At 45.0% G+C, this 27,607-nt stretch overlaps 1 protein-coding gene and 1 pseudogene across 1 annotated transcript in view; one reads left to right on the top strand and one right to left on the bottom strand.

The window, feature by feature from the left end:
* Positions 1 to 2,850: 2,850 nt before the first annotated feature.
* On the bottom strand, positions 2,851 to 3,275 carry LOC150053179 (small nuclear ribonucleoprotein G pseudogene; annotated as a pseudogene).
* Positions 3,276 to 19,109: 15,834 nt separating this feature from the next.
* The window catches only part of Irag1 (inositol 1,4,5-triphosphate receptor associated 1), a 101,405-nt gene continuing 92,907 nt past the window's right edge, over positions 19,110 to 27,607 (top strand). The window contains exon 1 of the mRNA XM_090348151.1: positions 19,110 to 19,338. Coding sequence (XP_090204277.1) covers positions 19,272 to 19,338 — 67 coding nt within the window. The 5' untranslated portion in view covers positions 19,110 to 19,271. The remainder of the gene's footprint in view (positions 19,339 to 27,607) is intronic.

The raw sequence follows: 27,607 nt of genomic DNA on the forward strand, positions 1-27,607 counted from the left end.
TTGTTCTCCTAAAGAGCTGTAAGAAATATGCCTTTAGTTTCCCTGCGTGGGGAGTTGGAAAGAAATTCCCAGTTTCAGACGTGCATGTAAGCCAGGCATTGTTGGCTCATGCCTGCAATCCTAGCTACTCAACAGGCCAAGATCTGATGGCTAAGATGGAGTTTTGAAGCCAGCCCAAGCAGTAAAGTTTGAAAGATTCTTATCTCCAATTAACCAGCAAAAAGCCAGAAGTGGAGGCATAGTTCCAGTGATAGTGTGTCAATGTTGAGTGAAAAAGTGAAGGGACAATTCAAGGCCCTGAGTTTAAGACTCAGGAGTAGTGTGTGTGTGAGTGCAAGTACGCACACACACACGAATGTGCATTTCTAGAAACTGAGAATTCAGATAATCTGCCTGAAGTCTGTAGATCAATTCTCAGACAGGGAAGTTTGTATTGTGCCAGTTTGTGTGTGTAGTTCTGAGGCCAAAGAGGCTGAGCTAGCTTTAGCTCCACCTTACCTCATGGGTCCATAGAACTACCAAGCTTGAAGGTCAGACTTGTGGACAGGGAGTGGCCATAACACCAGTGAAGCCCCACTACGACTGTGGAATCTGTGCCCTATTCTCCATGCCCACACTACTGTCAGTGTTCCTAATTGGCTAGGGAACGCTTTTGCCTGAGTCCAGAAGCTTCCTTAGAATCATATCTCATTAAAAGCAGGCATACATACTTGAGAAAAACATGGTATGTTGGAAAGCTGGGTGAGCAGTGTTCAGAGGAGAAGAAAGTCCTTTATGAGCAGCTTCCTGCGGGTGGCCTCACCCCCATCTGGTGATCCTGTAAACCGGTATCTGAGACACTCAGACACATGAGGAGTCAATAGCAGCTAGAAGATAATGACTGGAACTCTTGGAAAGTTGCTGGAGATATGCGCAGGGCCTGTTGGTGTGCTATCTGGCAGGAAGTCAAGACCCAGAATAGAGAAGAAATTTTTTTTTGCCAGTCCAGGGGACTGAACTCAGGGCCTGAGCACTGTCCTTGGGCTTTCCTCAAGGCTAGTGATCTACCACTTGAGCCACAGCACCACTTCTGGCTTTTCTATGTATGTGGTACTGAGGAATTGAGCCCAGGTCTTCATGCATGCTAGGCAAGCACTCCACACTAGGCCAAACTCCTGGCCTAGAAGGGGGCATGCTTTGTCTAAAAGTAGCTAAAAGCCTTCACTGATCGTTGAATTTGAACCAAGGATCCCATGCATTAAGAAGTCACCTGTAGGCTCTGTTCCTGCATTAGGATCAGCTACCTTTCCTTCGTTTGTGAAAGGAAGTTACGCAAGAAGCTTCTTTTCTTCCGTATCCTGTTCCACCATGATCGTGGTGGAATTAGCTTCTGTCTCCGGCTCCTTCTTACCTTGGGACAGCATCTCTACCCCTCCCCCAACCTCGTGGCCAATGCTGAGATAATTTTGACTTTGAATGGCAGGTTCCTTGGTTCCTGTGGACTCCAGATTCTGCATTCTGCCTCTCTGTTTAACACTATTCAACCTCATACTTCTCATCTGTTTCTGGCTTGCCCTAGATTCTCCTAGCTTCTCTTCCCTCCCAGTGCTACATTCTTTCTCTTGACCTGCACAATCTATGAATACTGCTTCACCATCTTGTCTCTGGTGGCCTGCTGACCACTCCAGCCTCTGTGTGGCCCTCTAGGACCTGTTACATATTATCTGTCCTGGATGGCATGAGCAAGAAACCCATTGTGTTGACAATAGTATACTGAGCATGTCCATACGAAGACAGTGATGGCCAAGTATAACTCAGTCAAGGTTAGGGCACAAAAGTTCGAGGCAGTATGGGTGGTTATAGAGAAAGGACCAGAATGGAGGTGCCAATATGGAATAGTAGAATTCAAATAATGGCTTGGAAACTGTATTAATCAGACTTGCTTTTTGTCTCTGTGACAAAATACCTTGCAGAACAACTTAAAAGGAAGATGTATATTGTTCCATGGTTTCAGAGATTTCACTTATAGTCCTGGCTCTGTTGATTCTGGGCCTGTTATGAGTCCGAATATTGTGATTGTAGGATTGGGCAGAAGGTGGAGAGTTGGAGGGAAGTTGATCATCTCATGGTGGACGGGAAAGCAGGTAGAGAAAAGTAGAGAAAGGCCTGGGACAAGACACAGTCCTCAAAGAGACACCCCCTGTGATCTACTTCCAGCTAAGTCCCACCTCTTCAAGTCTCCAGAACCTCCCAAAACAGCACCACCAGCTGGGGATCAAGTCTTCAAATAATGTGAGCCCCTGGGAGATATTTCATATTCAAACTGAAACAACCATGTAATACCTGGGGCAAGAGTCTTCACCTTTCAGAGTTTTAGAGTACTTGTTTGGACAATGAGGACAAGTAAAAGTATTTCTGTAAGGATAATTGGAACAAAAATAAACATGCATGATTTGTAGTGATGATTTTTAACGTTCATTAGAGCTGGTGTAGCTGTAGAAATCTATTGTCTTTCAGTTCTGATGACTAGAAGTTTGGAATCAAGATATTCTAGGGATTTTTTTGGTTGTTTGTCTTTGTGCTGCTGGGGTTTGAATTTAAGGCATATACTCTACCATTTGAGCCACATCTCTAGGCTACTTGAATTGTTTCTTTTTAAATTTTAATTTAACTTTTCTTTTTGCTGATCCTGCAGCTTGAACTCGGCCTGGGCACTGTCCCTAAGCTTCTTTGTGCTCAAGGCTAGCACTCTATCACTTGAGCCACTTCTGGCTTTGTCTGAGTAGTTTTTTGGAGATAAGAGTCTCATAGGCTTTTCTGACTGGCCTGGCTTCACACATGATCCCCAGATCTCAGACTCTTTTTTTTTTTTTTTTGCTTTTGCAAAAGTTTATTGAAAAAAAAGTCAACTATAATAATGTACATGACCAAATTTTATACAGTAAATTAGTCCCTTTGGAGAGGGGATGCAGATTTCTGATGAGCTGTCATTATTAAACTCGTTCCAAGGCTTCTAACATGATGATTCTATTTCCTCGAATAACCACCATCCCAATGGTGTTCTGTTGCCCACTAGTAGCCATCTCCACACATTCATCTATTACCAGATTCATAAATGGATCAAATCCACGCAATATTCCTTGGACATGTCTGCCACCATTTAGTTTCAATGATAGCTTCTTGTCCATAAATTTTTTTAGCTCGGGAGGGTGAGCTTTGCTCATGGTTTCTACTCGGCGGGCTCAGAGATGCTTTGGAACAGAGCTTGCTGGCTCCTTCACGTGCCCGCGGAAGAAAGAACCAGATCTCAGACTCTTAAATAGCTAGGATTACATGCATAAACAATTATGCCAGCTTCTGTTTTTTAATATAGATATTATTATTATAAAAATGATACAAGAGGAGTTACAGTTTCATAGTGAAGTAATGAGTACATTTCTTTTTTGACAGTGTCATTCCTGGACTGTTTTTCTGAGATAGGGTTTCACTAATTTTTTGCCTTGGGCTGTTCTTGAACCTTGATCTTCCTATCTCTGCCTCCTATGTGGTTGGGTTTACAGGTGTGTGTCATTGCACTTGACTCAAGGTTGGTTCATTGTAAGGGAAGGTTCTGTTCCAGGTTTGCTTCATATGTAGATGACGCCTTCTTCCCATGTCTCTTCACATTGTATTCTCTCTGAGCTGCATGCATATCTCTGTGTCCACATTTCCTTTTTTAACTAATAGTTATATTGGATTAGGGCCCACCCTAATGACTTCATCTAACTAATTACATCTGCAAATCTGCAACAACCTTATTTCCAAATAAGGCCATATTCTCAAGAATTAGGGGTTAGGAATTCTACTCATGAGTTTTAGGGCAACACAATTCAACTCATAATAGCAAGTGATCACTATTTGTCAGTGGTTTCTATGAAGCAATGGTTGTTGATGGGATTGGTGGAATTAAGTGGCAGCCACATGGCCTTCTTAGTGAACTGCATTACATTTCAGCTACTCAGAAAGTCAACTACACAAGGGTTTGTGGGACTCCACAAGCCTCCTAAGTCATGGAAATAATTATTAAATCCTGAAAATAATAATAATTTTTTTCCTTTTCCCTAAACAGTGAAGACACTGGTGGCCACAAACAGAGTAGGTCTCAAGTGTCCTGAAGTCCACACCTGAGCCAGTTGAGTGGCTAAGGCCTAGGACATCTTGATTCTACCTCAATCTCACTTACCTCTGACATAAGTCTCTCTGAAGAAACTTCGAACCTCACAGAAGATTCCAACACCACTGGTAGCTGTTTCCCAAAGGCCACAAAAGGTTACTACCACCTCCCTGTTTGGAGAGAAACTAATTCTCTAGGGAGCAGGAGTATGAGTAGGGGCCTGCAGCTGACTGTGAGCCTTTTTTATGCCATACCAAATGAAGTAGCAAAGTAAAAAGTCAGAAGGATTTTGGGGTGTGTTGGCCAGAACCTTTTTAAAAATTTACCAGTCTTGGGGCTTGAACTCAGGGCCTGGACTCTGTCCCGGAGCCTTTCTGTGCTCAAGGCTAGCGCTCTATCACTTTAGCCATAGCACCATTTCTGGATTTTTCTATTTATATGGTACTAAGGAATTGAACCCAGGGCTTCATGAATGCTAGATAAGCACTGTACCACTAGGCCACACTTCCAGCCCCAGAGCCAACCTCTGATGACTTCTTAGACTTGACAATATTAGTTGGAGCCTAAGGTCATGGCAGATTCTCCCTGACCCCTGCTCAAGGAGAGCCTCATTTAAGAAAGGTCTTCTCTAAAGGTAAACCATAAGAGCAGAACACTTAAATGTCTGTATTATCCACTGGTGGCATCAATGTCTTGGCATCTCAGCACCAAGGTGACCTGTAGTTTAGATAGTATTTGTCATGTGTCAAGATTCTGTCTGACTGTTGTTGCATTGCAGTTTAAGACTCCAGATACCCTGATGTAAGGCTGGAGACAGCTGGGGATTAAAAGTGAGCCTTTGGGGTGCAGCCAGGTCTAGAGATGCTCCACATTTTCGCTCTCGGCTTCAGTTTTGAGGTTGAGCAAGTTTTGCAGAGGACATCAGCCTAGGCCTGCTCTTCTATAAACTATGCTGAACTTTACTTCCTAATTTTATTTTCTAGTTCAGCTCACATCCAGCAAAGATTTAATAACTATGCATGTCATGTTGGCAGTTGCAGCTGAATAATAATGCATGATCTTGATTTCAAGGAGTTTACATTCAAGAGAGTGTTTAAAAAAGACATGGAACAAACCTTACTGAAGTGCAGAGCTATTTTGAGGAAAGCAAGTACAAGAGACAGAAAGAAAAGAGCTGCTACTTCCCACTGAGATGTCTCAAAGGCTTCGTGGAGGAGGTGATGTTTGTCTTGGATTACAAGGAATGATAAGATTTCAGTAAGTACAGAGGGGGACGGAGGCATGAGGAGAACAGTTTGAGTACAGGCAGGAAGTTGGAGCATACCAGGCACTAGAGAAAAGCAGGCATTTGGTTGTGGCCTGAACACAGGATGGCAGCAGGATTTATGAAGGGTTCAGGCAGGTGGGTGGTGGAACTTAAAAGTGGGTGGTGGAACTGGATTGTGTAGGAGCTTGTATGTCTTTTTGACGGATCTCAAGCTTTCTCTGTAAGCAAATGAGGGTGAGAGTCAAGAATCTGATCAAAAGTTATGCCTGCAGAAGATTGTTCAGATAAGCATTCTCAAGTAAGTACATGGAGGCTGGAGGCAGAGGAGCCAATGTGGAATCTGCTCTCATAGTCAAGGAGAGAGATGAGGTGTGATCTGTGACAAGATGTGGGGAGCTCCCAGGTTGGGACTCAGAGTAGATAAACAATTACTTGCAGGAGAAGCAGGGTATCTGGTGACCAGAATTAAACTTTCTTTGCCTGGCAAGTACCAGAGGATGGGACAGAGTGGCAGATCACATAGGGAGTTCAGGCTAGAATAAAAAGGGATCAAGTGAGGTCAGGGATGTCTCATATCCCACAGCATCATGAATAGGGTAAGGGAGAACACTCCCCGAATGGTGAGCATGAATATGGAGACCAAATCGGCAAGAAGCATTCTGGATAGGGAGCCCAGGGCCCATAATTCTTTTGGGGACCCTGCCTCATTCTGTGCTTTTGACCTGCTGTTGTCTCCATTCTGTGCCACACTGCAACCTCACTTTTAGATCAGCTAAGGTCATCTGTTTGTGTCCTCTACATTTGCCCTTGAAGGGGTTCGAGAGCATAAGGATCAGGCATTCCATCTGATCTCTGTAGGCAGAGTTACATTCTCAAGTCTTCCATGATACCAGATCTCCATTATAAGAGAGATCACAAGATACCAGATGCTCCTGTGCCCTCTGGGGTTATCCTTAGAGAGGCTTATTGTGTTTCTTCCCACAGTTTCATTGCTTGTCTCATGAAATACCAGGGATGGAGGGATGGTGGACCGGGTTTGACTGCCTCAGCAGACCCCTTGTTATATCCAAACTCAAGATCCAAGCCTGGGGCACTTTCAGTTGGCTAAGCCTGGGTAAGAGGACAATGACTGACCATGCCTGCCAGAGGCAGTGGAAGCTGGGCCCACACTCTCCAACTTCCTCAGAGCCAGTCCTCTATTGGAGCCCCAGCTTTCCCACCTCTCAGGCTTCTCCACTCTTCAAATGCTGGACATTAGCTCAGGTTTTGCTTTTGTATTCTTTGAGATTTTTGTAGCTTTAAGAATGAGCTGCAACTGGGCATCAGTGGCTCACACCTGTAATCCTAGCTACTCAGGAGGCTGAGATCTGAGGATCATGGTTCAAAGCCAGCCCGGGCAGGAAGCTGTGTGAGACTCTTATCACCAATAAACTGTTCAAAAACTCCAGAAGTGGCACTGTGGCTCAAGTGGTAGACTGCTCATCTTGAGCAAAAGAAGCTCAGGGATAGCATGGGACTAGAGTTCAAACCCCAGAACCGGTAATTTCAAAAAAGTGTGGGGGGTGGGAGGCTGGGAGCTTGGCCTAGTGGTAGATTGCTTGCCTAGCATGCACGAAGCCCTGAATTTGATACCTAGGTACCACATACACAGAAAAGCCAGAAGCAGTGCTATGGCTCAAATGGTAGAGTGCTAGCCTTGTCCACGGACAGTGCCCAGGTGCTGACTTCAAGCCCCAGAACTGGCTCCAATCCAGAGAAGTCGTGGTCATACCTTTGACTTTCTCAAACAATGTGATAAGTTTGCCCCTGTAACCCAATTGTCAGTAAAGACCTTGCAATATTTGAGCTCTGGAAAAAAGTTACATCTACAATCCAGGGAAGTCCAAACCCCCCCAAGTCCACTATGGGTTTCCATGGCACTTCTCCCTCTGACTCTGTGTAAGCCAGGTCTGCTTCAAACACATCAACCTGCAAGCACAATTCGCTCATTCACTGTTGTTCACAAGAAATCCACTCATATAAGCATCTGTGAGCCTAGCAGAGGGAGAGAAACCACTTCATGCACCCCCCAAGCCCCTCTCTCTTATAGCTCTCTTGCTTTCCTCAGTGCAGAGCAGTCCAGCCTCCAACAGTCACCTCTTTCCTAGCTGATACACAGACCTTCCAATCCCACTTCCTTTCCTAATAATTCACAAAGTTTGTTCCAGCAAAGCTGTGTGCTCCACAGAGGAAATTCTACTGCCAGTTTTTATGATCATCAATCTTGCCTCTCTTATTTTGCTATTTACTATCACATATGAGATTTAAGAAGGACCAGTCTAGCAATTAAGATGCTTGGGTACAAGTGAAGTGGAACCTAATTTAAAATGGCTTAAGTGAAGACAGTTATTGCCACACAAGATTAGTAGCTCAGTGATAGGATAGTTCTAAACTCCAGTGCCCTTAGCTCTATCTCTTGTTTTACGGTCTGTCTCAGACTGGTAGCAAGATGGCTGCTACTGACCCGACTACCTTCTCATACCTTTTCCTTCTTCAGACACTGCCTTCTGGTCTCATTGGCTAAGTTTGGTCACACAATCGAACCCGTGACCAGAAAAGGACTGGCACTTGTGAATGCCTAAAAGTAAGTAGGAACCTTCACCTATTAAGGAGGCACGTGGTGAGGATTGTCTAAAGTATTCAGATAGGTAGAGGAGGATGGGCATCTCCAAATTGGGGTGTTCTCAGCACCCCTCCTGCTCAGCCTCCTGACCAGGCAACCCAGGTTGCAGCCTGGGTTTGTCTTTAAAGCGGCCAGCAGGGAAGGGGCCTGCCAGCCCCGAGCACCTCTGCTCTTCTGCACACTGCTCACTCAGGCGCTGGCTCTGCCTCTTAGGTAATGGAGAATTCGTGTTCTTGTCGTTGCTCGCCTGTTTAAATCACATTGGCATTCTTTCACAAATATCTGCACGGAGCATTTTTTGAGAGAAGTCATAGATAGGTATTTGGGATAATTCTAAAACTTTATTTCACATGAGCTCACTTGTCTTTGTTTATTTCTTATTTATTTTTGTTTTTATGTTATTTAGGACAGTGGGTCTCAAATTTCAGTGGGAATGTTTTAGAAAGCTTGTTATAAATGACAGAATTCCAATTCTCCCCTTTCTTACTTCAAGCTGAAGTAGAGTCCCGGAATGTATTTATTTATTTATTTATTTTTGGAGTGGGCAGTACTGAGGTTTGACCTCAAGGCCTCACACTTGCCAGATGAGCACTTTACTACTTGCACCACTCCCCGAACCTGTTTTGCTTTCATTATATGTCAGATAGGGTCTCACATTTTCCCCTCAAGAGCTAATCTGGGACTTTTTTTTTTTTTGCCAGTCCTGGGCTTGAGCTCAGGGCCTGCGCACTGTCCTTGGACTTTTCTCAAGGCTAGAGCTCTACCACTTGAGCCTCAGCACCACTTCCAGCTTTTTTTTCTATATGTGGTACCGAGGAATCAAACCCGGGTCTTCATGCATGCTAGGCAAGCACTTTAACCACTAGGCCAAACTCCCGGCCCTAATCTGGGACTTTTTTTGCTTCTACTTTTGCTTCCCATGTAGCTGAGGTTTTCTTTTCTTTTCTTTTCTTTCTTTCTTTCTTTCTTTTTCTTTTTCTTTTCTTTTCTTCTTCTTTACTTTTTCTTGCCAGTCCTGGGGCTTGAACTCAGGGTCTGGGCACTGTCCTTGGCTTTCTCAAGGCTAGAGCTCTACCACTTGAGCCACAGCACCACTTCCAGCTTTCTCTGTGTATGTGGTACCAAGGAACTGAAGCCAGGGCTTCGGGATGCTAGGCAAGCACTCCACGGCTAGACCACACTCCTGGCCATAACTGAGATTTTACATGTAATTCACCATACCTGCTTGTTGATTGAGATGGAGTCTCAGTAACCTGTTACCCAAAAAAGATTTGGTCTGAAACCACCTTGCCTTCCAATCTCTTCCTTCTGAGTAGCTGAGACTACATGTATGTGCTACTATGCCTAGCCTCCAGAATGTATATTTCCAGAATGCACATTTCCAAAATGCATCATAGGTGACCATGTGGGGAGAGATGCACTCACTACTGAAGAATATGTGTGTGTGTGTGTGTGTGTGTGTGTGTGTGTGTGTGTGTGTGTGTGTGGATATAACCCTGCTTGACAGACTAATTGGGGGTCAGAGTAGTTTTGTGTTTTGTCTATATAAGGGCTGTGCTGAATGTGAAACCAAGTGTAATATGAAATTTAGAACATTGGGCGATTTGTTCTTTAAGTACCTTTCTAACTCAGAAATCTCCTGCCGATCTGTCTTCCTAAGTGAACATTTTAGACTAGTATTTTTCCCCCCAGAAATGGCTTACTTCCCAAATGGCAAGTGCAGTGAAGGGCCTTGACCAGTCCAGGCCTACAAAGGAAAAACTTGGGTACTTGGAGTTTCCTCAGTGGTTTTTGAGTTGCCAAGTTGTTCTTTGCTTCTTTTAGAAATGGGGCCTTGCTTTGTAAACAAGATTAAGTCTGCTTCTGGGGTTCTGTCCATTTGTTTGCAGCTGACTATTTGGTGTGGGAAGGGGGTACCACTGGAGATGGACTTAGCAAGGGGGGCTGTCACTGGCCAGTGGAGGAAGGGCGTGGAGTGGAGTACCCGCAGAGCAGCTTGACCTTGGAGCTGGTAGTTTTGACTTTCAGGTGTTGAGATGGAGAGTGTGATCCTTTTTCACTTTCCCAGCGAGGCAGAAGTAGCGGGAGTGTCTAAGAAGAAAGCAGGGATGGGAAAAGGGAGAGGGTCCATTCAGTTTTGGAGGTCTGGTTTCTTCTGTCTGTGATAAGAAAGCACAGTGACATTTTAGAAGTGCCTCTGTGGCTGCCGTGGGAGGTTGGGCCGGAAGGACAGGAGGATGTAGAGGAAAGCACATGTTTATTGCATGACTAACTAAATGAATGAATATTGGGCTGTGGGTAATAAGTTATGGGTTTTTTTTTTTTTTTGGTTTCTGCTTTAGCTGAAGGGCATTCTCTGCAGTTTAGGTCATGCTCCCTAAGTGTGTGGGGCTTCAGACCTGCAGAGGAGTAAAACCTTCCCCTCCTGTCTCCTCCATTCACCTTGAACCCCACTCTTGCCTTCCTGGGATATCCCTTTGTCTTTAGCCTCTAAGACCCTGCTATTCTGTGTCTGCTGGTGTTTGTTTGGGGTTCAGTCACAAGCTGCTGTTACATCAAATTCTGCACTTTGGTGAACTCCACTTCTGCATCTGAGTCTGAGCTGTTTCTTGCATAATAGCAAATTGTCTTGTAGACGGTCTGGTTCCCACCACGTTTAGCCTACTAGATTCCCCATCTTAGCATCCCAGATTCAAAGCATGAGTAGAAGCTCTCAGGACCATGGGATAGCGGCTCACTTGCAGAACCAAGATGGCTGCCAAAGGCCAAGTATTTGTGGGAGGTCAACCCACTCCAGCTCAGGCTTTGCAGCTCCTAGGGAACACATTGTCCAAGTGCCGGTCCCAAGACTTTGCCTTAAAGGTTTTCAGTTCCAGGATTCTGCCTTAAATGTTTTCTGCCCCAGCATGCTGTTTGCATTAGGCATCACTTCCACCCAGGAAAGGCAGAGGAGCAGCTTTTGGAGAATCCTAAATGGCTTTTGATGCTTAAGGAAGATGACTTGTTTTCCATCTAGAAGGATAGAAGGATAGAAGATCACGAAAGGCTCAGATCCAAATTGGATTCTTTTGTCTAGTACATGGTTTATTTTAAAATGTGAAAGTCCAAGGTTACAAAAACAATGATTTGGATGGGTATTTGTGAATTCCAAAGCACAGACATTTCTCCATGTTTGGAGGATGCACTCTGATCATGATATGTTTGTACAAGTTTTGTCATTGCTGAAAAGAAAAAGTACAATGTACTGAGTCCAATATGTGATAGTTCAGGATCTCCAAGGTCCCAGGAGGCCCAGCATCCATTTAGGACAATTGGTTTCTGAAACACCAATCTGGATGGAATCACTGAGATAAATTTGCCAGGTAAAACTTCTGTCAAGATGAATCTACCAAAGGGATTTGCCCTTTCATTATCCTTACATTCCTTCATTTGATAAAATCTCTTCATGAGGGGCCGGGAGTTTGGCCTAGTGGTTAAAGTGTTTGCCTAGCATGCATGAAGACCCGGGTTCGATTCCTCGGTACCACATACATAGAAAAAAGTCGGAAGTGGTGCAGAGGCTCAAGTGGTAGAGCTCTAGCCTTGAGAAAGTCCAAGGACAGTGCTCAGGCCCTGAGCTCAAGCCCAGGACTGGCAAAAAAAAAAATCTCTTCATGAACTTGACCTTACTGGTAGCTTTTAGGAATAGATTTCCTGGCCGTGTGTGTGTGTGTGTGTGTGTGTGTGTGTGTGTGTGTGTGTGTGTGTGTCTATACATGTCTGTGTCTATGTGTGAGAAGTTCTGTTTCACAACTGAAGCAGATCTTCCTGTTTGCTTGTTTTTCAAGGAAAGAGCATGGGCTTGGGGAACTCAGGCCCAGTTCTGTCACAGAGCACTGGCATGAGCTTGGATGAAGAGCTTTATTCTCTTAACTAAAAGGTGCAGGACAAACCCTTTTGGAGAGTAAGTAGTACACAGTACCTGGTAAGTCTTCTATACTTAAGGGGTCATTTACCTTCTTCAACTTTTCTAAATGCTCAACATGTCTGGGTTGTTGTTATTGGTGGTGGTGGTGGTGATGTTGGAGTGTGAGTGTGAGTGTGTGTGTGTGTGTGTGTGTGTATGTGTGTGTGTTGTATGCGTGTGTGTCTGTCCGTCTGTCAGAGAGCTTGAACTCAGCTCTCACTTGGCTAGAATGTCAAGGCTAGAATGTTACCATTTGAGTCACATCTCCACTTCTGGCTTTTTTTCCCTCTTTTATTTTGCTGGTTAGTTGGAGATAAAAGTCTCACAGACATCTCTGCTCAGGCTGGTTTTGAATTGTGATCTTCAGATCTCAGCTCCTGCATAGTTAAGATTACAGGCATGAGCCACCTGTGTCACCAGGCAGAGGCTGTTGGCTTTTGTTTTGTTTAGGTTTTTGTTGGTCATGGAGCTTGAACTCAAGGTCTGGATGCTGTCCCTGAGCATTTTTGCTCAATGATAGTGTTCTACCACTTGAGTACAAGCACCACTTCGGTTTTCTTAGGTGGTTAATTGGAAATAAGAGTCTTACCGCCTTTCTTGATAGTCTGGCTTTGAACCTCAATCCTCAGATCTCAGCCTCCTGACTATTTAGGAGAAAGTCTTGTTGGTCCTATGTCCAACCTATGTCCGGAATCTGATCATTTTCTGCCACCTAGATCACCACACCCCCGTCTAAGCCACCATAATTCCCTGCAGTGGAGTGAAGACATTCACCTACTTAGTGCTTCCTGTCCCCGCGGTGCACAGATGCTTTTTGTACTGAGTATATAGAAGGCTTTGGAGGGTTGTGAGCTGGGATACGATCTCACCTAATGGAAAAGAATTATTCTTCAGCACTCTGGGGACAGGGAACACTAAGAGGGTAAATGTGTTCAGGCCTCTGCAGGAAATTGTGGTGGCTTAGACTGGGGTATGGTGATGCAGGTGGTAAAAAATGGTCAGACACAGGTTGGACATAGGACCAACAAGACTTTCTCATGGCTTCCCCAAGGAAGGAAGATTAACAAATGATGTTATTTACTGACACAGAAAAGACCTGGGAAGAGCAAGTATTGAGTTGGAAAGTGAATGTCAGGGAACATTCAAGATGAGGTGGCAGGTGACACCTGGGTGTGTGACATGGAAGAGACAACCAGGCAGAACATCAGCACTTAAGAGTCTGAAGAGCTCAGGGACAGCGCCTGGGCCCAAGGGTAGAGTGGTAGCCTTGAGCTGAAGAGCTCAGGGATAGCGCCTAGGCCAACTTCAAGCCAGAGAGAGAGAGAGAGAGAGAGAGAGAGAGAGAGAGAGAGAGAGAGAGAGAGAGAGAGAGAGAGAGAGAGAGAGAGAGAGAGAGAGAGAGAGAGAGAGAGAGAGAGAGAGAGAGAGAGATTTCAGAGCATAGATGGTACTTCATGAGCTTGGATGTGACTCTTGGCAGTGAGTGTTGATAGAAAAGCATCCAGAGCTGATGCTTAAGGAGCAATGCAGTGTCTACACATCAAGATGAGAAGAAATGAATGCATTTTCCTTCTGTTCCTCCTTTTCTTCTTTTACCATTAGGGAAAAATGATTCTGTTTTAATTCAGTTAGCTTTCACTTGAGCAACTGCTTCCTAAATTTCCCTAGGATTGGCTCTTTCACAGTTATACATGCTTCTTGCAACTTCAAAGGCTTTTAAAAAGCAAAAGCAGCTCAGGGCTGGGGGACAAGGCCCCATGGTGCAGGCAGTGACCCAGCAAGGCCACGCATCCTTTCAGGATTAGTGAAATGAAGCTTTTGTTAGCATTCATCTAAGGATGGAATGTCAGCTCGAAAACCTCAAAAATCCTCTTCTGCTTCACGTCTCTTCCTCTTTTCCATCCAACAGAAAAAAATGATGTGGAGCCAGAGGGAGAATTTAAGAAAGATTTTACTCTTTCTTTGCTGAGATAAACAATCTGTTGTGTCAGGGCACCAGTATAGAAAGCCCGAGTTGGAAGAGCAAACTGAGACTTACCCAGAAGAATTTGGAGAGGGGACAACATAACTCAACCCTGCAATAAAGATCGAAGGGTCTCAAGAGACCTTGGGTTTTCAATGAGCCCTGTAATAGCATGGCTGTTTTGAGTGGCAAAGAAATCAAAGCCATCTAGTGTTCCAGCTGTAGGAAATCAGAGTCCCTTGAATGATTGGACAATGGCAGCTGTTCCTGGTGCTGTTTTGGGCATTGCACTATGAGAACAATTCTAGTAAAGCCTAGTGTTCAGAGGAAAGAGTCCAACATGGGACAAAGGGGTTAATCAGACAGCAAGATTGGGCTTTGGCTGGAGCCGAGGGTATGCCATAATCACTGAAGATATTGGGAAGAATTGCCAGGACAGGAGGGAGGTTGGTTCTGAATTTCTCCAATTAACTGCCAGAAAACTGGAAGTAACACTGTGGGTCAAAGGGTGGTAGGCTTGAGCTGATGAGCTCAGGGACAAAGCCAGGCCCAGAGTTCAACCCCCCCCCCCACCAAACAAACAAAAAAAAAGCAAAGCAAAAAAAAAAAAAAAGTCTCATGGACTTTGCTGTCCGGGCTAGCTTCAAATTGTAATCCTTTCAGTCATCTGAGATATAGAATTATAGGAATGGGCCACTGGTGCCTGGCTTAGTATTCATGATCTATTTGCTAATTTGTTGCATCCTAGAATGTGTGGACCTTATTTCAGAATTGTAAACCCATATATCAATAGAAAAGAAATCTAATAAATATTTGTCCACATCTGGGCTCCTTATCACATATAAATTCTGTAATCTAGTGCTCTGAGAGGGCTCAGAGATTTTGAGTTCCCTTCTTGGTTGTAGACATTGTCTATAAGTGTCTGGGGTGCCTTTCGCTTCCTAAAGCAGCCCTCCTTCCTCCTCTTCCAGCTTCTGGCAATGTCTACTCATACCCCTCCTCCCCATTGTCTTTGCAAATAGTACTTATTCCTTTTGGAGTTTGTCGTTATTATTATTATTATTTTGCCATTCATGGGACTTGAACTCTGGGCCTGGGTGTGGTCCCTGAGCTCTTCAGCTCAAGGCTACCCCCATACCCCTTAAGCCACAGCACCACTTCTGGCTTTCTGACAATTAATTGGAGATAAGAGTTTCATGCACTTTAGTGCCTGGGCTGGCTTTGAATGTCAAGCCTCAGATCTCAGCCTTCTAAGTAGCTAGGATTACAGACATGAGCCACCACACCCAACTTATTATATTTATTTATTTATGATTATTTTTTGCTAGTCCTGAGACTTAAACTCAGGGCCTGGGCACTGTCTTTGGGCTTTCTCAAGGCTAGAGTTGTACTACTTGAGCCATAGCACCACTTCTGGCTTTTTCTAGGTATGTGGAATGGACCCAAGTCTTCACACATGCTAGGCAAGCACTGTACCAGTAGGTCAAACTCCTGGCCCTCCTATTATTATTTTAAATAGGAACTCTTACTGTATACTCTAGACTGGCTTCAAATAAGGTCCCCCTCCTTCCGCGCCCCACCCCCCGCCTCATGCTAGGCTTGAATGTATTCCTTTTTAAGGAGTCTTTTACTGTTAGTTGAATGGGATGGTGGTAGCAAGGGGGAGAGGGAGATTATTTCTCATTGGAGAGAAGGGAAGTCTGAGAGCCCGTGTCTCCAGTCTGATGTCATGGAGTTTGATTCTAGGGATTCTAGAATCAGAAAGTTCTGGAATTGCAAACTGTGAGACAGTGGTGAACTCCTCATTTGGGACATAGAGGTAGATGTCCACCTCAGATAGATATGGCTAACATGGCTTTACAATCTACGTATGTGATTTGGTTGATGGCTGGAAATGTGTTCTGTAAATGACACCTTCCATGGTTGCTTGGATGCCATTCCTGCTGATTTGACCTCTCATTTGTCCACTTACTCACTTCAGGGCCTATGAAGGGCTGCTGTGTCACAGCATCCCTAAATAGAAAAGGGACAGGGCAGTCAAACTTCCAGCCATCCACCCAGCGCCGGCTGTGTTCTTGGCAAGAAGCTTCCTCTCTCAGGTCCCAAGATGTGCTTTTGCTTTCCTGGGACTTTAAAACTTCTTCCTGGGGCTCAGGTCAGATGGCCTGGTGACAACCTCCCAGAGCTGTGGGCCCGTGTGCCTTGCTGGTCACTGCTTTCATGCTGAGAACTTGATTATCCCCCATGGGATGAGGGAAGAGCTGGAGATCTGGGCAGAGTGAGGCCAAATCCCTGTATGGCTCCAGGAACAGGATAAATATAGCTGAAGTAATTGCTCATGCTCTTTTAAGGATTAAAAGTCAGCGTTCAGGCAAGCTGTGAAGCTCTATGACAGAATAGCAAGGGACTCGGTTTCTTTTTTTAGAGCTATGGTCAGCAGTCCTTGTGCATTGCTCAGTCCTTGGCCTTGGTGACTTTGCTCTCACTGGGCCAATGGGGTTACCCTCACTCATCTACCTGTTGTGAGGGCAGGGTGGGTAGGAGTGTCTCCCACATTCCGTCAGCCAGCACTGCATCTGCATCTTCAGCTCACTAGAAGGCCTTCACAAACACTTTTGAATGAATGAATAAGCTGTGAGAAGATTGTGTTTTAAAAATAACCTTTAAAATGAGATTTATAGTCTCGTTGACAGTAACATTCTAATGCCAATTTCCTGGTTTTGAAATATATTGTATAAGAGCAATGTAAGATGTCACATTGAAGGAAGCCGGGTGACGGGTATACGGGACTCAGCACTATTTTTGCAACTTCCTGTGTGTCTATAATTACTCCAAAATAAAAAGGGTCCTTCCTTCTTTCTTTCCTTCCTTCCTTCCTTCCTTCCTTCCTTCCTTCCTTCCTTCCTTCTTTCTTGCCTTCCTTTCTTTTTTTAAGTATACCAGTAACATTTAGTCAGGATCATTTTACATTCTTAGATGAGGGAGGGTAGAAGATGAAATTGATTAAATGCTTGTCCAATGCAATGCTTTTGTTTTGTGACTATTATTATTGACTGTAAACACTTCGTTTGTTCCTAGGACCCAAGACTTCAAATTCCTAAAGTATACAATGGTTAGACCTTAACCTAGCCATTTATTTTCCTTTCCCATGGCACCCACTGTCAGTCTTACTCATTTTTGTGTTAATTGCAGAAGGCCATATAACTACATACAAGCTTTTGTGAGAGTGATATAGGTATATATATACATACACATATACAACATTTGCAAATAGGTCAATATGCATATCCTTTCACCTCTATTGTAGCCTTTGGTAGACATTATTCCTTTATATTATTGTTTCCCTGCAATGATGCATCTTGGAGACTTTTTTTTTAAGTCAGTGAACCGAGAGCTTCTTCACCCTTTGTTATGGCTGTACCCCATCTTCTTTTATGACTCTTAATTAGTGGACATTTATGCCACATCTAATCCTTTTGCTTTTATAAACAATTCTGCAATGGATAATCCTGTTCATCGGTCATTTCCGAAGTGTAGGAGTGTGTTTGTAGAATGAATTCCTAGAAGTAAATTAGGTCAAAGCACTCAAGACTTGTAATCTCGATAATGCTAAATCGTCCTCTATAGAGCACATTCCATTTTATGTCCTCACCAGTGTGTGTTCTATAAAATGTTTGTAGAAATTTAGTGATTTTTTTTTTTGCCTGTCCTGGGGCTTGAACTCAGGGTTGAGCACTGTCCTTTGGCTTTCTCAAGGCTAGAACCCTACCACTTGAGCCGCAGCACCATTTCCAGCTTTTACTACGTATTGGTACCGAGGAATCAAACCTGGGTATTCCTGCATGCTTGGCAAGCACTCTACCACTAGGCCAAAATCCCGGCCCCCAGTGATTGTTATTTGGTGGCTCTTTTGTGAGTGTGGTGAAGGCTGTGGCCTCTACTCAAGAAAATGGTGACACATGTCACTCAGAGACAAACAAGGCCATCCAGGAACCCTCAATTAAGAAACAGTGATGGAAGAGGCAGTTATATGTGGAAGAGGAAAGAGTTTAGGATTAAACCACCTGAGCACATGTCCTGGCTCTAATATTCCTGGCTGTGGCTCCATCAGGCAACTCATTCAATTTCTTTGAGCTTCAGTTTCATTTTTGAGGGAAAGATATAATAAATCTGTCAGGAACTGGTGACTTACACATATAATACTAGTTACTCAGGAGGACTGAATTCTGGAGGATCCAAGCTCAAAGTTAGCCTATGCAGAAAAGTCCACTTCTAAAACAACCAGCTGAAAGCCAGGCTGCACATGTTTTTATATAAAGTATGTAATATAGCTCTGGGAATACATTAGGAATTTAATACATATTTTATAAACTATAGGCCTGTGCACACACTCACATGCACACTGTGTATGAGTTTTACTTTGGATGTGCAGGCACACTGTGCATTGAGTTTTACTTCAACTACTGGTTTCCAGGAGTCCTGTAATACCTACTGCTGGCTTCATGAAATCAACCCCCAGGGCAACATTCCCCAAAGAAGGGAATGAGCAGAATCACTCCAAGGGTCTTAATTTAAATGTAGAGTTCATGCTGACCTAGCACTTAGAGGAGGCTGGCTCTGAGCAAAGCATTTGAATAGTGTCTCTCATTTTGCGCCCCCCTCCCCGCCGTGACTATGTGAGCTAGGTATTATCACTATTCTTCCCATTTTAGAGAAAATGGGACAGCTTTGTGATATTAGGACCACATGACCCTTAGTAGAGAAAAAGGGATTGGGCTCTAGGGCTAGTGCCCATTTGGGATTAGCCAGACCTCTCAGGCCCTTCTCTCAGGCAATCCCAAGAGTTTAAGGTGGGAGCAGGGCTCGCTCTCCAATCCCTGGGACAGGAAATAGCCCCAGTCTCTCTTGGCATGTAGCCAGGCTCTCAGCTCTCATGCAGGCTCCCATGCTTGCTGGAGACTCTAGGGTGGGAGGCAGATCTGTAGAGTCCCCTTTACTCCTCTCTGGCCAGGGTGGTGTCCAGTGGCATAAATGGCCCGTATGTACACTGCCATCTCTTTTGGGAGTGTTGTGGGAGGGGCCATAGAATAGTAGCTATCCCCGAGGCCCAGCCTGCCCTGTGCTCTGAGGCCCACTGGTGGGCTTCTTGTGCCTTTTGCCCCCAGAGCCTTGTTGCAGGGGGCCCTGGAGTCATTCTGGCTCCAAGATCCAGCCCCTCTGAGGGGAGGCGGGTAGCCAGGGCTCTGCAGCCAGAGGCTTCTCAGCTCAGAGCTCCAGAGCCAGATGTAACATTGACCTTAAATGGTAAAAGCTCCCCAGAGTGAAGAGAGGCTGGCCAGAGGAGGAAAGGGGAATAACTCAGTTTTAGGTAAGTCCTCGCAATAGCCTAGAATAACCTGCTTCTTCAGCCTGGATGGAAGCAGAGGGAAGGAAGCCTTCTTAAAGGTACAGGATGCTGGGATGGGGGCAGTGAACTCTAACTTCCAGGGGAGTTGGCTTGATGGGGTATCATTTCAGCTGAATATTTTTTATTCTTGTTGTCTGAAGTTGTAAATCAGAAGTGAAACTTTCCGGTCCTAACTTCAGGAAATTCTGCTTTCTTGCTCCGTATTAGAAAACATGCATTCATTGGTGATCTCAACCTCTAGCTTTTGTGTGTGTGTGTGTGTGTGTGTGTGTGTGTGTGTGTGTGTGTGTGTGTGTGTGTGTATGGGGGGGGGTCCTTCTGTGGCAGAAGAGGGATCCTGAGGCTATGTAACCCAACCAGGAATGGATTTCTCCTCTCTCCATGTTTCTTGTTTCTTTCTTCTTCCTGCCCTGTTCCCCTCTTCTTGGAACTCTACATTGGTAATTGCCTGTCTCCATCCTTGACCCTGTCCCTATGTCTGTGTCTCACTCTCCTGTTCAGGGCTCTAGTCACAACCCCTATTTCAATTTCTGCCTTTACCTCTCCTTTTGTCCTAGCTTCCTCCACTTCTGCGCACTTTCATTTGATGGTCTTCAAGGGAGGGTTTATGTGCCCCCTTTATGTGCCAGCTCTTCTCCTGTCCAGGGGCTTATGTTGGGGTGATTCTTGGTGAATGAGCTATTCAGACTGCATTTCTCCAAAGAGAAACAGTAGGAGCCCAAGGCCAGAGAGAGGCCCAGCTGCTTGGCTCCCTCTTGCACAGTAAACAGTTGTAAAAGCTGGAGAGGCTCTGCAGTTTGCATAAACAGCAATGGGGCTAGGATCTCTGGCGCTCTCCCCTCCCGCCCTGCCACAGCAGCTGCTGAGATCTCTTAACACTCCTCAGGCAGCTTTCTGGGTGGCATGGAAATCCAGCAGCCAGGGGCTCCTCTGGGCCATAACTTCTGCAGGGAGAAGCTGCCCAAGACTGTCAGGCAGGGGGCAGGAGAGAGGCAGCACCCCCATCAGAAGGTGATGCATGCCTGTGAGGCAGGTCATCTCACTACTTGTAACCTCAATACTTGAATGGTGGAGGAAAGTCAGGGATTTGCCTAAGGTCATACCATCAAGGAGTAGGTTAGGATTTGTTCTAGGTCTGAATGACCTTGACCCTGGCTCTTGCCTTTTCACACAGCTGGAATGCCTCCAGTGGTGACTTGTGATTTTTAATCCATCAGACCAAAAAGTTGTGCTTGTGTTTGCTTGGTTCATGAGAGTGAGGGTTGTATATGGATGTATATTAGGGGTAGCTGTTTGTATCCACAACTGACAGAAGCCTTCTTATGTGTTGCTAATATCTTCTAGGAAAGGTAACTAGATACTAGTTACTAGATTTTGATCAATTATACCATAAGCACATTGTCTGGGATGGTAGGGAGAGCAATATGCTTCTTGTTCCCTAACAACTTCTATGCCCTTAAACCATGGGTCCATTTTTTTTTTGCCAGTTGTAGGGCTTGAACTTAGGGCCTGGGCCCCATCCTTGGGCTTTCTCAAGGCTAGCACTCTACCTCTTGAGTTACAGAACCACTTATGGCTTTTTCTCTGTTTGTGGTACTGAGAAATCGAGCCCAGGGCTTCGTGCATGCTAGGCTGGCACTCTACCACTAGGCCATGCTTCTGGCCCCAACCATGGGTTGTTATTAGCATTCTTGTCTTGTACACAGAGAAGACACACAGCAGCATTGACCTTAGTGGTCCTCTCTATGGAGATAGACTTTACTTCATGCCTGTTCACTGCTGTTTGTTCCCATTTCTGAGAGGATAGTGGGAGAAACACAGATTCTCCCAACATACTGCATCTGGGGCTGTCTGTCACATATGGTGTCCTGTGTCCCTACAGCAGGGCTTGCAGGGATGTGGCTGCATCTCAGCTCTATGGGTGATGACACTGGCTATTCAATGATTTGTCCAAGTACACTTAGCCATGGAGGGATGGAGCAATGGATTTAAATAGTATCTTGGGTCAATCAAGTTAGGCTTGTATAACTGACATCTGCCACTTCAGAGTGAATTTGCTAGGGGCCTGGGGGGCTCATAGATAAGAGGCTGTGTGAATGGAAGAGAGGAAGCTGATTCCTTAGAGGATGGGCTATTCTGTATGGCACAGGTCCTCAGATTTCCAAGCAGCCCCATCTCCTCCTCTAAGCCTTTTGTGATGGTGTGGGTGGATGTTCTCCTACCTTCTACCAGAGTTCTCACTGTGTGTAGGAATGAAGAATGATGCTGGGTGCCTAATAAGTGCTCCGGATCAGTTCTGGAGGTGGGGGGAAGGTAGTTCTGGGGTCAGAACCATGCATAGTTGCTTAGCTTTTTCCACTCAGGGCTAGTGGTCTCTGCCTCTTAAGCTACATCTCTCCTTCCAGCTTTTCGCTGGTTGATTGGTATCAATAGTCTCTTGGATTTGTGTGTCTGGTGCTGGCTGTGAACCTTGATTCTCAGATATCAGCATCCTGAGTAGCTAGGATTATAGGTGTAAGCCATCAGTATCCAGCAGAATCAATTCTTCTTGGGTGAATAATTGGACCAGATGCTCCTAAAGTATTTCTGGCTAAATAGGTAGAGCTTATTAAGCACATGCTCCTGATTATTGGTTACTTATGATTAAGTTTGAAAGGATGAAGATGGGGGTCTCTAATCACCCACCCCCACCAACCTTTTCTAGGTAGTCCCACAGAGACATGAGCCATTGGGCTGCCCCTTAGCCACGTTGTTGGGATTTGACAGCAGAAGGGTTCTGTTTGCCATCCAAGGGGGAATAGATGCCCAGGTGGCTGGGAATGATAGAGATAACAGCTCCAGACCCCGCACCTGCTGATTGGGAAGGGCAATGGTGAACTGATTTCTGGTGTAGTAAGTACAAAAGGCAAAAGGGCAAGCAACAGATATTAATCGGACTCCTACTGTTGAGATCCGTGATTTCATTTTCTCTGTAGAGAGTTCAGAATACTGTGGTTCAGGGAGACACACAGAGGCTGATGGTGAGTGGGGATTCTAGCTAAAGCTGCCTCAGTCCAAAGTGGCCTGTCTGCCTGCCTGCCTGCCTGCCTGCCTTCCTTCCTTCCTTCCTTCCTTGCTTCCTTCCTTCCTTCCTTCCTTCTTTTTTTTTTTTTGTGGGCCATGGGGCTTGAACTTGGCCTGGGCACTGTCCCTGAGCTCTTCAGCTCAAGGCTACTCTCTACCCTTGAGCCAAGCCCCACTTCCCATTTTCTAGAGGTTAATTGGTCCTTTTGTGCCCGGGCTGGCTTTGAACTTTGATCCTCAGATCGCAGCCTCCTGAGTTTCAGCTAGGATTACAAGCATGAGCCACCATGCCAGGCTCAAAGTGGGTTCTTTCTACAATGGCTGTCACCCAGCCGCTAGTCAGTGACTTAGGTTCCAGGAGATGATACTGAGCGTCACCATGCAAATCATTGGGAAATTAAGATACCTATGAAGCCAGACTCAGCTTAGATGACAGCTCAGATCAGCCTCACCTGATGAGCCTTTGACTCCATGCCTTAGCAGAGGTGACCTGTGCCTAGGATCTAAGACTGATCCTGCCTTCTCTGTCAGGGCCTTCTGTTAGTGAGACACAAAGTCAGGTTGTCACCCCAAAACCAAAAATTATTTGTGGCATCACCGATTTTTTTAAGGTTGACAAGGCAAGGCTTAATCAGCAATAACTTATGAAGAGTAGTCCTAACAACTTTTCTGCTTTTCATAAGTAAGCCCTGTTTGGCAAGATACATGTGATTGCTTATGCCGTTTGCCACGCATGCGTGTGCATGTGCGTGTGTGCATGTGGGCGTGCGTGTGCGCGCACACTTGTGTGTGTGTGTGTGTGTGTGTGTGTGTGTGTATGTGTGTGTATTGCCAGTCCCAGGGGTTGAACTCAGGGCCTGAGCACTGTCCTTGGATTTCTCAAGGCTAGTGCTCTACCACCTGAGTCACAGCACCACTTTTGGCTTTTCCTTGTGTATGTGGTACCGAGGAATTAAACCCAGGGCTTCATATATGCTAGGCAAGTGCTCTACCACTAGGCCACACTCCCAGCCCTATGTGATATATTTTTGAAAATCTTAATTTGGCACTTGGATAGCCTCTGGCTTTAATGATTGTCATGGCTAAGAGAGACACTTTTATCAATCAGGCTCCCAGTAAGGGACCAGTCCAGACCAGATGGCTCAAGAGATTCAGCAAATAGACTGTTTACTGCCATGTAGGAGGCCCCAAGGGATGGGGCCACGGCACCAAAAGGAGAACTACAGGAAGTCATTATCAGCTCAGCCAAGGGGCAAAGAGGAAATGGCTTCCCCAGAGTCTGTGAGCTCTGGAACTCGGAGAAGATGGTCCCTTTAGAATGAGTACCTACCAGAAATGAAGGGAAAGAGAGTGGAAAGGGATGCCCAAATCTCTCTTCCTACCTCTTGCTGGACAGTGGAACTGCAGCCATCAAGGGAAGAAGATCAAGTGGCACTATTCATGGATATCACCTTGGAAGAGGTAGGAGGAGAGTGGTTCAGGATGGGGCAGAGAGAGAGAAAGGGAGAGAAGGCAGAGAAAACCCAGCTCAGATGTTTCCTTTCTGAATGAGATGCTAAAGTTTCACTTTTAGTGAAACTAAACCAGTTGGCAAACATTTCCTACAGTCACTTGTAGTTTTAGTAAAAAATAATAGCATCTTTAATCTACAGTGTGTGTGTGTGCGCGCGCGCGTGTGTGCGCACGCTTCCACATGCCAGCCCTGGGGTTGAACTCAGGGATTGGCCACTATCCCTGAGCTTTTTTGCTCAAAGCTGGCACTCTACCATTTGAGCCATAGCTCTTCTTCTGGCTTTTTGGTGATTAATTTTGAATAAGAATCTCACAGATTTTTCAGCCTTAGCTGACTTGGAACTGTGATCCTCAAATTTCAGCCTCCTGATTGGCCAGAATTATAGGCCTCAGCTCCCAGCACACACCCTTGACTCCGTATTTTAAAGACATATGCCTATTTTATGATGGCTGGTTTGGTTTAACTAGGTAAATATATTTCACTAATCCACTTGGTTGTATATAACCTGTCACGCATCACTGAAAGCAAAGGAATTCACAGGTGCTATGGCAGAGTGGAATTCCTCCTGACTCAGGAGATCTCAACATGGGACATGACGGTGACCTTTCCATATAAGGGCACCACTGCCACTCCTCACATTGAGAAAGTTTACTTGTTCCTATTTTCAAATTAGAAACATTAGGTTGCCAAGGCTCATGCCAGCAATCCTAGCCACTCAGGAGGCAGAAGTCTAAGGATCATAGATTGAAGCAATAAAGTCTGTGAGATACTTCTCTGTAGTTAACTAACAAAAACCAGAAGCACAACCATTGCTCAAGTAGTAGAATGCTAGCCTTGAGCGAAATAGCTCAATGGCTAGGCCCTGAGTTCAAAATAAATAAAATAAAATAAAAAATACAAGGGTTTTGCATTGTTTTCCCTATTGGGCCATCTTGTATTCTTGAACATGTAAATGGCACTATAAGGATTGTTACTCTAGGACACAGGCCCAGCTTGGCCAGGCTCTGGTAACTTCTAATCTGTCTAAGTTCTTGGAAGAGAGCTCTTTCTAGGCCTAGCATAGAATCAGTCTGTTAGTGCAGGGTCACAGAACTCAGTTGTGGCCACGAGGCATCATCCCATGTGCACAGGGGCTGCTCAAGAATGGGGTATTAATAACAAAACAATGACTTCAGCTAGCTTAGGTGGCTCACACCAGTGATTCCAGCTACTTAGGAGGTAGAGCTTGGGAAGATTTCAGTTTCAGGCCAGATCAGACAAAGAAAATTCACAAGCAAGTTGAGAATGTTGATGAGCATTTATTGTCTCACCTACAGTGGGAAGCATTTAGAGCCAACCCAGGCTTGTGAGACTATATCTCGAAAATAACCAGAGCAAAAATGGCTGCAGTCTTGAACCAAGCCTGCAGCCAAAAACAATATTAAGTAAATGTCTTTAAAGGAGTCATTGCCTGCTAATTAAAATGGCCATTTTTTTCTCCTCTTTCTGAAGATCTCAGACCACTGGTCTATTTACACAGACAACTGGTCATGGTTATTGTGAATTGATTCACCTTTTTTTTTCTTTTCTTTTTTTTTCCAGTCATGGGGCTTGAAATCTGGGCCTGGGTGCTGTCCCCGAGTTCTGGTACCACTTCCAGTTTTCTAGTGGTTAACTGGAGATAAGAGTCTCACAGACTTTAGTACCTGGGCTGGTTTTGAACCTCAATCTTCATATCTCAGCCTCCTGAGTAGGTAGGATTATAGACATGAGCCACTCCACCCTGCTGATTCACTTTTTAGTACACCTGAGGGCAAACTTACATCCTAACTACTGTCTTTGTGGATGGCCAACATTTCTAAAGGTTTGGGCTTTACAGGACATCTCCTAAATTTGGAGGGAGACTGCTGCTCAGGTCCACTGAGCAGTGCAGAGGAAGATAGGAGTGGTTGGCGACAAACCTCCAGGAACCAACATCTTAGACACAGAACAAATGGCAAGCTGTCCCATACGATCATTGCCACAGTGTACAACACACAAACATTGCTTAGGCACTCAAAGAAGGCTTTGCTCCCTGGTCAGAGCCTAGTGGAGAAGATTCCATTTGTGGAAATCTCCATGCTTCAATGGTAAGAATAACAATAGGTATTTATTGACTATCTGTTAAATACTGTGTTAAGTGATGCATTATCTCATGTTTTTGCAGCATCTTGTGAGACAGGAAATAATCTCAGCTTTGTGAGGCTGAGTTATTCCCTCAGGATTACACAGCTGGAAAATGCTAAGGCCAAAGCCCCCTTGCCCTTAGTATACAGGGCATGCAGCCCATCAAGAGATGAACGTTAACACTGGAAAGCTGATAAGGCCAGGAGACTGACAAGGCAGGGCCAGCAAGATTTCGAAACCATAAGCTCATCATGCATTTACAGAGAGGTATTAAGGGAACTATATCCTGGCAAATTTGTAATAAGTTCTTGGTAGGTAGTGAGTAAATGAATGAATGTGTGCATGGACAAATAATGAATGAATGAATGAATGAATGAATGAATGAACCCTCCCAGGTTTGAAAGTAGTGGAAATCCATCCATGGTGCTACTCTCTGAGCGGAAATGAAGGAAGCAAAGAAAATTAGTGATCCCTAGTTTTGGCCTGGCTCTGTCTCCAATACATGTAGTGCCCCTGAGAAAATCATTTCCTTCCTGAGGCCTGGGGTTCCTCAAACCATTCATTCTGTAAGGCCAAGGATTCAGCTCACAGTCACACAGGTTACCAGGTACTATGTCGGTGACACAGGATCTGGAGGTTGTGTTAGATGAGACACTTGTTCATTCTCTGAAAGTCCTGGCCAGTGCCTTTGGGGACAGTTGGACTGGCACCAAATCCGAAGTAAAGGCAAGGCTGTGTTTTGAAGGAAGCAGTCACTGCTGAAGCTACTGCTTATTCATTGTTTTGTTAGCAAGGCACTTGACTCATGCTTTAGACAGCCATTCCGCAGATCAGAACGGATGCTCTTGTTTTTGTCGCTAAGAAAAGCTGTTGTTAGATCCCTGGTCCCCCTTCTTTCACGCTATATATAGCACCAGCTGCTCTAAGCTCTCTAACTTTGGGAGCAGATGAGTGTGCTTGTGAGATTCATTCCTTCCAAGGAACTGAACTCCAGCATAGATAGCCCTGCAATAAGCCATGAATTTCCAGATTTCAGTCTTAGCAACACAACCCCGCCCATTGCCCCGCCCATTGCCCCACCCGAAGGCTTTCAGTAGCATTTCCGTGAACTCCAGACACTTGCCTTCATAGATGCTGCCCTCCTTAAGAAAATATCAAAATTTTTGATGTTATGACAATCCTAGAGAAAAAGAAATGGACACTGTCATTACCTATCAAAATATTTTCTTTGACCTAGGTTCATTTTCTTCTGGTTTTGGAATGAAAGTGCTTTCTTGAGCTCTCATCCCTATTCCCATTTCACCTAATGGAGACTTGGCCCAGTCTCCGGGCCTCCTTGTCCCGCATTTCCCGGAAGCAGATTAGAGATGCAGAATCCTGACCTCACACTCTGAGCCTGAACCAGACCTTGGGTGACCATCTGCCCGTGACTGCCAAGATACCCCACTTGCACAAAAATACATAGGGATGACTGGGATGACAGGTATATCCCAGGGGTCTGTCACGAGT

The sequence above is a fragment of the Megascapheus bottae genome, chromosome 16, assembly GCF_031878675.1.
Source record: "Megascapheus bottae isolate mThoBot1 chromosome 16, mThoBot2.hap1, whole genome shotgun sequence".
In the NCBI taxonomy this organism is placed as follows: Eukaryota; Metazoa; Chordata; class Mammalia; order Rodentia; family Geomyidae; genus Megascapheus; species Megascapheus bottae.